Genomic DNA, 9,843 nt, shown 5'->3' with positions numbered 1-9,843 from the left:
TCTGCTCGTGGGTTAGCATGTTGACAGCATCAAGGTGAGTCCAACTGGCGGATCTCAAACCGTTTAATAATGGGATGTAAGGGAAGAACACAGTTGTTTTTTTTTCTCTCTCCAGTAAATAATATTCATTATCAAATAGTGAAAACATGCAAAAACGTAACAAACATGAGTCTGTTCACATTCTTTAAACACCTGCACACTGTGAGAAGACTGTAGCCGGTGGCGAAGGAAGACTTAACTCCGTGTTAACACCGTGGTGACTGCATGGAACTGCGGTGTGTCAGCATTATGTGTTTCAGCCTTTATGATTATTGTCTTGTGATGAGGGATTCGGTGGACATGCAGGGCATAAGGCATGGGGAGGGGGGGGGGGGGTCTAAGATGACAGGACAAGCCAGGCACGCATGTGTCTATGAGTACTGATAGAAGGGTTGCTCGTCGGGTCTGAAGCCGTAGGCGGTAGCCGGCCGTCCAGGTGACGAGCTGGTCTGGTCAAAGACGTCACTGCCGTCTCTGGAAAACATAGCCAGTTCAAAATGAACACAGACTGCGTTTTATCATGTGGGAACCCAAACTGAGACGGATTGAAACAGGACAGAGAGTGTTTGGGGTTGACTGAAGTTCGCCAAACCCCATTCAAAAATCTGGCGGTTTAATAAAGCGTTGCTCGATAGTCCAAATACATTTAGTTTTTTTTTCAGGTTATACCTGAAGTAATACAGCTCATGATTATGTTATTATGTTTTAGCTGAGCTTGGACGGATTTTAGGGATATGAAGCACTTGAAGGTAACTCCGAGAAAGAAACTGCATCACAATAAGCTAAAGCTCCAACATAGGCACTGGTGGACCATTTCTACTGCAGAGTTCAAAGGGTTAACTCACCCTGTATGGTGCAAGTCCCCGTTTTGAGGCTGCAGGCTGAAGAAATCTGGGCTGACCGAACCGTCTGCAGGAGTTATTCCATCTAAAAAGACATGAGGGTATCAGGCACTTCATACTTGGCCAAAGTCATCAGAATCAGTCTTTTACTAAATGTTACTACAGTAGCTATTACTTCAATTCAATTTGACATTTACGTCACCAAATGGTAACAGAGGTCGTCTCCGGGCACTTTACGTTGTTTTAAGTTATTCTACACGTGTATGTCTGCAGTGTTTGAGCGTGTGTGTGTGTGTGTGTGTGTCCACCTGCGCTATAGAACAGATCAGTCCTGTCGTTGTCGTTATCATAGAGATACGGTTCGGACTCATCGGCCTGGCGACTCTCGACCATCTCCAGCCACTGGTTGTTATGGAAGCGGAACTTCTCCGACTGAATCTTCCTCCCCCACTCCTCGTCGTACTCCTGGAGGACGAAGAAAAAAAAAAAAAACGGGAAGGCTGCGTTTCGTATTCCTTACCAAATACGTGACTTTGCCCTTTTTCCTTTTCTTGCTACACCTGCGTGTGCGTTTCACTCACGGCGATGATGTCCAGCGTGTTGTCGCACACTTTTCTGATCTCGGCATTCTTGTCGTGCATCAGGTCTATCAGGTAGGCCGGAGCCTCTGCAGAGAGAAGGTTAAAGAAAGACATTCTCCGAGGGTGTTAACGGGCTCAAGATTCTCATTCGCCTTTGAATCTTTTGGCCCGGGCAGAGTGCACCGTGGGAAGGATACGGGTGTCTTTGATGATGACGTCTCGTGTGGCCTGGTGGAACACCATCTGATAGAAGACGTACACGATCTGACACACAAACTCGTCGTCCTCCTGTTGGGCTACGTTCACAAACACAGAGACACATTCAGGTCTCGGTGAAACAGATAAGAGAGTGTATTCAGAGTACGTCTATGCCTCAAGGCTTTCATACAAGAGAGCATACTGACATCTGAACATTTGAAATCTCAAAACGGGTCAGCATTTACCGCTCGCTGCGTTCGTGAGCAAAACTAAAGCCACGTGCGTTACCGTTCAGCAGCTCGATGAGGGCGGGAATGATGCCGGATTTAGCCAACATGGCGGCACAGGCGTCGTCCATGGAGACGGTGCCGATCATTATCACCACCTCTAGGATGAGGTCATCCTCTGCCGAGCCTGAAACACACACACACGATTAAAGAGAGACAAACTCACGCTGCTGTAGTAGAGAATAAGTATTATAAGTGAGCACACTGGGCCAAATCAAGTAGTTTTGGTGGCCATGTACGAGAGCCCGACTGATGTTGGTTGATTTTTGAGGTTAAAGCAAATATTTGGCAACAAAAACCAGGGGCCAGTTGTTCTGAAGTAAATCCGATCGGATTTACGGCTGTGGGATTGGATCAAATCTTGGAAACGGGCTCGTTCAAAAGGAGATCTGGATTCTGAAAATCGTGTCACGCCATCCAATCCTGTTTTTAAACTGGACAAAACCCTCAGTTTGTGTTGTTCAAAACCTTTTAGTAGGATTGGGATCCAAAAAAACCCAGAATTATTCTGATCCCAGCTGAAGGGTGGATTCAGGATCAAAATGTCATAAAAACTTTGAAATTGATCAAAAATGCACCTGAATCATGCAGTTTAAATACACTTATTCATATTTTGCGCTCGGTTTGTTGAACTGTTACTGTGATGAAGTAAAAATGAATTACATTCAATGATCGTTTACCACTGTACATGATTTACAATGAAGCAATCGTCAGAGATGAAGCAGTCCAAACTGGATCCCTCATCCCACATCTGGTCAGTGGACATTCAGTTTGGTCAATTCAAAGTTAAAAATGTGTATTTGTGGTAAATTCCTATGTTTGTTCTAATTTAATTATAGTGGGTTCAGCTGAAAAGTCTGACAATTTAAAAAGGTATTAAAGATGGAAGAGCAACTTCAATTAAAAAACACTCAACGTGGCCCCCTGCTGGCCGTGACCTGTTGTTTCATTTCATTCAGAGCGCTGCTGATCCAGGATTTGGTGATCCTAAAAAGTTGGATTTTTGGATCAGGGGTGATCCCAACATATCTTTGCTAAATGTGTGGCTGCATCAGTTGGGCCTGTAAAACGGACACACGTACACACACATTATCATTAAGGCCTTATGGGTAAAGCTAATTAGTACCTGGTTTGAGTCTGTCTTTGAGGTAGGGTACCAGGTTGTACTCCTTCAGCACCAACTCCCAGTCCAGGTCAGGGATGGTGAGGTTGGCCAGTGTCCCCAGACACTCCAGAACCCACTCCTCCTCTTCCTCTGCACGGATCTCCGCCGCCAGGTCACCAACATAGTCCTGAAGTGGGGGACAGATGAGACAGCAAGGACCGGTCACGTCACCAAAACCCTCACGTAAAAAAAAAAAAACACCCACTGATACTGATACTAATAACTGACTATGAACAGTGGTTTGGTCAGCCCGTCGTGTTGCGAGATGTTTCGGATCATCTTCATCAGGAGGCAGTCTTTCATCTTCAGAGCTCTCTTCATGAGCATCTTCAGCCCGTTCCCTACAGACGGGAGGAAACAAAACAGAGACTCTCGTGAGACACAAGTGTAATAATCACAAATCGAATCAAATGGAAGATTTGCTTGCGGGAAACGTCAAGTCGTCTGGGGGCGGGGGCGGGGGGGGGGTCTCACAGAGGCCGTGAGCCGGTCATGAAGTGCACCTCAGAATAAAAACACACCTTCGCACATGAGTTGTGCGTTCCTCTTGTTTGCGGCCAGGTTGATGCAGACGGAGACGAGCTCCGCTTCGATTTCCTCCTCGCTGTGCTCGTAGAGCATTTGCATTAGCTGGACACAAACACAATTTCAACTGTGACTTCCGGACCATCAAAGTCAGTAAAAAAAAAAAAAGTTTAGAAAGTTACAAAACTCATGGCTCGCATTCTTTCCGCGTGTTTGAAGTGACTGTCGGCGGGCCTCGGTGTACCTGAGGTATGCAGTCGGTGTAAACGAACATGCCCTTGAAGCGGTCGTCGATGCTGATGTGATACAGGATGCGCATGGCTACCTGCCGGTTGTTCTCGTCGCCTGCACGATGACACAACACACACACACACACACGTCAAGATATTCTTATACTGGCACAACATTGTGTAGATCAACACCACTCACTGACACAGCAGTAAGGAGATGAATGCTAATGTCAGGATGCTAACATGCTCACAATGATGTTAAGCTAACGTGCTGATGTTAACCCCCGTTCGCTGTCTTACACGTCTTCACCATCTTGCAGGTCTTTGGTTATAAAGTATTGGTCCCGCTGAAAGTTTGGCCTGATGGTGGCGCTAAAAGGTGGTTTAATGTAATGTACATATTGTGTGTTACGATGCTAGCGTGTACTGTTACCCAACAAGGCAGTCAGCTTGGGTAACAGCCCGACCTCCACCATCTTGGCTCTGAGTCCAGAGTCGAAGGAGAGGTTGAGGAGCAGGCGCAGGGTCAGGTTCAACAGGTCTTCGTGGTCACAGGGAACCAGGTGAGCCAGTCGCTCCACGGTGTCCACCTCAGCCTGCAAATCCCAAGACACAGAAGCAGGTCAAACGAACGGCACGGAAGCCGATGGCGAAGTGAGAAAACGCTCACAACCAGAAGAACATCCATGTCTGTTTTTTTTTTTGGCTAAACGGACGTTATCACCATATTGGTGATATATATGCGGGTTTCCAGTGATTAATGAAGGATCATCACAGATGTATTGGCTAACACATGCACATGTGCATGATCACTATGTAACGATGGATTCTCGTGGAGTATAGCTACGCAAAATGTGGTGCTTTTGGCATTTTTTTGCCAAAAGCAAATCGTTGATCCAGTCCGACGGGGCGGATTTTGTCGAGCCCACTCACCATGTCGTTCTTGTTCTCCAGGAAGATGGACAGTTTCTTGAGGAACGAAACCACGAGGACCAGAAGCTCCTCATCATCCCGCTCGAGGACTTTGACCAGCAGACCAACAATGTTCTTATTTCTCATCTTCAGCTCCGTCCTCGTGTCCTCGGCAAGGTTCAGCAGGAGGTAGAGAGACACTGGGAGACGGAGGTGGAGCGAGATGCAGCGGTTATTGCTTCGCCCTACTCTACAAAAGTGTTAAGTATGGGGGCGGGAAAGTCATAGAATGGGTTATCTATGAAATACATCGCTGGGATGGGACCCAATAGTCCAAGATCTCTCAGATCTGAGGACCGAATGCTCTCAAATGTGCCGTGGTCCGGGCTCAAAACAAAGGGGGACCGGGCTTTGGAGCTGCTGTTTTTGAAAAGTTAGCCACACGAATAAAGCTCGCCTACTCACCTCTGAGCAGCTGTTCTTGTTTGGCCAGGAGGCCTTGGTACTTCCTCAGAGCTTTGTCCTGGTCTCTTCTCAGAGAGCCATTCTCTGGTGCCGACTCGCGTACACAAAAGAGCGTTAAGGAACACACACACACACACACAGGCCTCAAGCCACGAAAAAAAAAAACTATACAGGAGATTAAAAGGATATAAGCCTTGTTTTTCTTGCGCAGCTCCTCGCGCCACACATCATGTCTCTTCAGCTCGTGCTCCACCACGCTCATACACAACGCGCCTATCTTGTAATGGCTCACCACTCCGTGAAACTGGGAGAAACTGGAGGAGAAGAGTAGAGTAGAGAAGGTGAGGCAGAACAGTCCATTCTGTGTGTGTGTGTGTGTGTGTGTGTGTGTGTGTGTGTTACCTGGAGAAGCAGAAGAAGATGTAAATGATGATGGTAGCCAGCTCTACACTCTGTTTCCAGTCCTCCCTCAACACTCTAGCCAGAGCACCGAGAGCTGCCTCTAAACACACACACACACAGACACAAGACACGTGCATATTTATGGCCTTACTTGTGTGCGTAACAGTCAGCTTTAACTTGTAAACACATCATTACTTTCTGGGTTTTTTTTGTTTTTTAAAAAGAAAATAAAACCGCGACAGGAATTTTGAAGAGCCGGTCGACTCGAGAAGTGAAGGAGTTTCAGGAGACTTGGACGTCTCACGCAAAAGCATTTATCGAAGCGTGATCGACCACCGGAGAATGGAGATTTCGGCAGTGCGAGTTTACACAGCGTAGTGCCCCCTCGATTCTGAAGAAAAGTGGGCAAAGAGGCCATCTTTTATCCTGTTGCTCCGGAAAGACTGCTTTCGTATTCCAAATAAGGTTCCCCTCACACAGATACATACGTGTGAGGGTTCTATGGGGCATTTGATTCTAAACAAGGAACTACGCTTACCTACGCTAATGCAAGTCACATTTAGTGCTCGTCTTAGAGGAAAACAGTCTATCAGTGTGTAGTATGAGACCTTGGTCTCCTAGAGAGCCTCGGTGTACCACTGACCTGAGTGTGACCTGGAGGAACCACTGTGTCACACTACCTTTAACCTGATGAATGCTGCATTAGTCTTTTTGGATTACGGTCACCTTAATTAAATGATTTCATTCAAGTGGAGATGACGCAACTTGAATGAGGTAAACTAGTTTACAACAAAGCAATAGAGTTGACTTTAGACTCAATTCTTACTTTCAGCCGGTGCAACATGCTACTGGTTTCTTTAAGAATTTAGGGTTACCGAAGCCGACCTATTCTTTAGCTCTGGGAGGAGCTCACTGGACCCGAAGGGGAGGAGACTTATCCCAGCAGCCTACATCCGGTGAGTCAGACTAGGTTTCCAAAGACTGGAATAAATGTGTGAAGTTAACCAACTACAATAGAAAAGATAGATCCCGTAAACTGGAGTAAGAACTCCACAGGCCACAGTAAGAGAATATGGGGTTTACTAGTTCATAGTTGAATTGCTTAATAATAATGTTACCATTGTACATGAGTAAACGCTCTATCATTAAACCTATATGCACTATACTATGCTGCACATCATTTTATGTGTCTAGTTTGAACAGAATGAAAAAAGAAGTGCCACAAGCTTCACCGATGAAAAAAAACAACACAGGAAAGAAGACAAACGTAAACACACCCTTTGATTGGCTCGGGCATAAAAAGCGAGGGAAAAGTGTAGCACACCGTACCGTTGTGAAGCAGCTCCTCCAGGTTATCAGGGTTGCGGGCGAGCTGCAGAATGAGAGCAGAGCCTCTGACCTTCTCTGGGATGCCTTCGTAGAGCAGTTCAACATACTCATCCACTCTGGTTATGCTGGCTTCCTCGTTTAACTGCACAAGACACACGGAGTATATACACTGTTGGTGGCCGATAACAAGGCGCGAGCGACACACTATTCCAAGTCAAACAGAACGGGGACGTGGATACACCCATGGTAAATATAGAGAGACAGAACTGCGATTTTGCGCCAGAAGGGAGTTAAATTAACATGAGAACGGGAAATCATAGATCATTACATGACGCAAGTCTCAAATTTGATGTTGGCCCAACTCAGGTTGGCGAGGCTGGAGCGCTTTAAGTTGTTACCTCCATTCCTTCAAACGGGGTCAGCTCTCTGGGTTTCACGGTTCTTTTCTCTTTCTTCTCCACTGGCGACACAAAAACACAAACGGCCAACAATGAGAACACGTTTAGCCTCTACAGCGAGGGTGTCATAATGGTGACGTGACTGACTTTTGCCCTCCACCGGGGATGACTTCCTGTTCTGCAAGTAGTAGAGGAGCTGCTCCACCTGGGGCAAACGGGAAGGGGGGATGAGCTTACACTCCTCCACCACTTTCTTGGCCAGAGCTCCCACGTCCGTACTGGGGGAAAGGCTTTTCACGCGGATGCTGGGGGGGGGGAGAAAGAGAGGACATTTTCGCAGCTTTCAATGGGTTTACAAGAGTGCACTTACGTACCTGCGACAGAATTTAAGAGGTTTCAAGATTCTATGTGAGGGTAACTTCAAGTAGAGGAAGAAGAAGAGATGGAACAATAAGCCCAGGAGGACACGGGAAAGAAAATTAAGAGCGCACTCACATTTTTTGTCCCTCTTTGCGTTCGCCCAGCATATGACCTCCACTCTCTCCCAGAATAGACGCCTCCACCTCATAGTGGACCACAAGGGCCTTCTCAGTGGGGTGGACATCCAAGCTGCCCGCAGTCACTTTGCTTTTTTTTGTGGAGGGGGGGTTGAACAGACGGTTAAGCAAACTCAAACATTTAACAGTAATATTCCAGTGCCCTCACTTTAATTACACATGACACAACCCTTGCAACTTGAGCTTAGGTTTCAAATGAATGAATTCCACAATAATTGAGTAGGGTGAAGTCAATGTCTCTTGCAGCATATGAGCATATGAAGCATTTAAGGGGAAAAAATCACGTTAAAACACTTCGGATTGTCGTTCCATCCATCCATCCATCCATCCATCCATCACAACAATAGCGTTCCATAGAGGAAGACACGCCCAGACAGCGACATGCAGGCGGCTGTGCTGGCTGGCTGGCTGACATGTTTCCATGAAGGGTCGGACTAATAGAAAGATTAGCGTTAGCTCAACTCACAGCGTGATTTACACCAGGCAGCTCACAAATTCAACACAAGACAGTGCAGTTTTTATCGGTCGCCATTTCACAGTAACGCTAGCTTGCTAACAAGCTCTGTTAGCTGTAGCCCAGATAACCCCAGCCCCCTCTTCATTGAAGGGAACGTAATGCTAAACCCCCGTCTACCAGTCTGTTGGTCGAAAGGTGTTGTGTTTATCGGCGAAAATATAGACCGGTTGGAAAGTGTCATGCAGTCTTGGTGGTTTTTAATGGTCTTGTGGTGGATTCGGCACTGTTAATGAGCCACACAGTATAGGTTGGGTCCTTGCACTGATTCACACGCTTTAACTCTCTAGTTTAAATCAGTCAAGTTAGCGCAATCTTCCGCTAAGGGGGACGCCAGTGGAGGCAAGCGCACCGGTTATAAAATGTGAGACTTTTCTCAAGTGTGTGGCTTATCTGAGGATTACATATACGCCGAATTGTTTGGTAGGTCATGTAGGTTTACAAAAGCCCTGAAGTCACCTTACACTTGGTGCTCGTTATTCCTGGAAACCAAGAAACCATGAAATTGCCCTGCGTTTGACCAAATATTGGTGTGAGCTTCCATCCATGCAATGGCACTGCACGCACCAGGGCTAACTAGATACATATTTCAATAACAAACAGTCCTTCGTCTCAGCCAGGTGCGTGTTAAACGTCTGTAGTTACTGCCGACGCAGAACTACGGATACCATATTTTAAATATTACAGTTAGAGGCGCTCTATAGTAAGGTTAGCTAGCTGACGATGCTTCAAGATACTGAATGTTATCGTTACAGTCGCGTTAGCTTGGTTACGTCTCACCGTTTGAGGTAGCGCGCGTCATCCTGCATCTTCCCAACTTTTGATGTGTCAGATTTTCAATGAACTCAACAGCTCGATCACATTTAGTGGATCCCCCCAAAAAATCACGACCATAGAAATCCGTGTGCCAACCGCTAGCGCCACTGTCATAACAGCAGATTGGACTACAAACATGGAGTTCCTTCCCTTCCTTCCTGTGATCCCCCCCCCCTCCCCTCAGTACAGACTCTCAGGCAGCACTACGACAGCAATTTAGGGTTTATATTGCTAAAGGACTTATACTGGAATCAATGTTATCTGTGCTGATCTCTTACAAAGAAATAAAATCAATGTCTTAAGTTTTGTTTAATGAAAATGGAATGGCCCACCTGATGACCATGTTCTCTTCATTCATACTTTTTAGTTGTGAGTGGGTAGAACATTTTCAGCAGGCTTTCGCCACAGTCACGTTAGATTGGATGGGTTAGAGTGTATTATGATATAAGATCGGATGTGTACCATTGGGGTTTGTGCAGTCCATTAGTAGCTTGTGTAATGTTACACAGAAAGACGCAGACACAGAGAGCATGTCGGTAAGAGTAATCTTTTATTGGAAAGCTATGATATGAAAGCAAAGAAT

General features: G+C 46.2%; 1 protein-coding gene across 1 annotated transcript; it reads right to left on the bottom strand.

The window, feature by feature from the left end:
* Nucleotides 1-385: 385 nt before the first annotated feature.
* On the bottom strand, nt 386-9,294 carry LOC139296823 (kinesin-associated protein 3-like). Its single transcript, XM_070919346.1, has 20 exons — nt 9,225-9,294; nt 7,869-8,000; nt 7,521-7,678; nt 7,374-7,435; nt 6,976-7,117; nt 5,647-5,746; nt 5,434-5,558; nt 5,245-5,343; nt 4,801-4,979; nt 4,301-4,463; nt 3,882-3,982; nt 3,634-3,742; nt 3,341-3,453; nt 3,074-3,239; nt 1,949-2,074; nt 1,660-1,758; nt 1,463-1,548; nt 1,190-1,346; nt 885-966; nt 386-513 (listed from the first exon to the last, which is right to left on the bottom strand). Exons 1-20 carry the CDS (start codon nt 9,251-9,253, stop codon nt 411-413), a joined length of 2,331 nt encoding a protein of 776 aa, XP_070775447.1. The 5' UTR covers nt 9,254-9,294; the 3' UTR covers nt 386-410.
* Nucleotides 9,295-9,843: the final 549 nt, after the last annotated feature.

Source organism: Enoplosus armatus, chromosome 14 (assembly GCF_043641665.1).
Source record: "Enoplosus armatus isolate fEnoArm2 chromosome 14, fEnoArm2.hap1, whole genome shotgun sequence".
In the NCBI taxonomy this organism is placed as follows: domain Eukaryota; kingdom Metazoa; phylum Chordata; class Actinopteri; order Centrarchiformes; family Enoplosidae; genus Enoplosus; species Enoplosus armatus.
The sequence above is the reverse complement of the archived record's forward strand: the minus strand, read 5'-3'. Positions and strand labels throughout refer to the sequence as shown.

Coding starts and splice junctions, on each gene's coding strand:
- LOC139296823 (XM_070919346.1), bottom strand. CDS start 9,253: ATGCAGGATGACGCGCGCTACCTCAAACG. Junction 4,464..4,800: donor TGGAGAACAAGAACGACATG/GTGAGTGGGCTC, acceptor TGGGATTTGCAG/GCTGAGGTGGACACCGTGGA. Junction 514..884: donor GGGGACTTGCACCATACAGG/GTGAGTTAACCC, acceptor TATGTTTTCCAG/AGACGGCAGTGACGTCTTTG.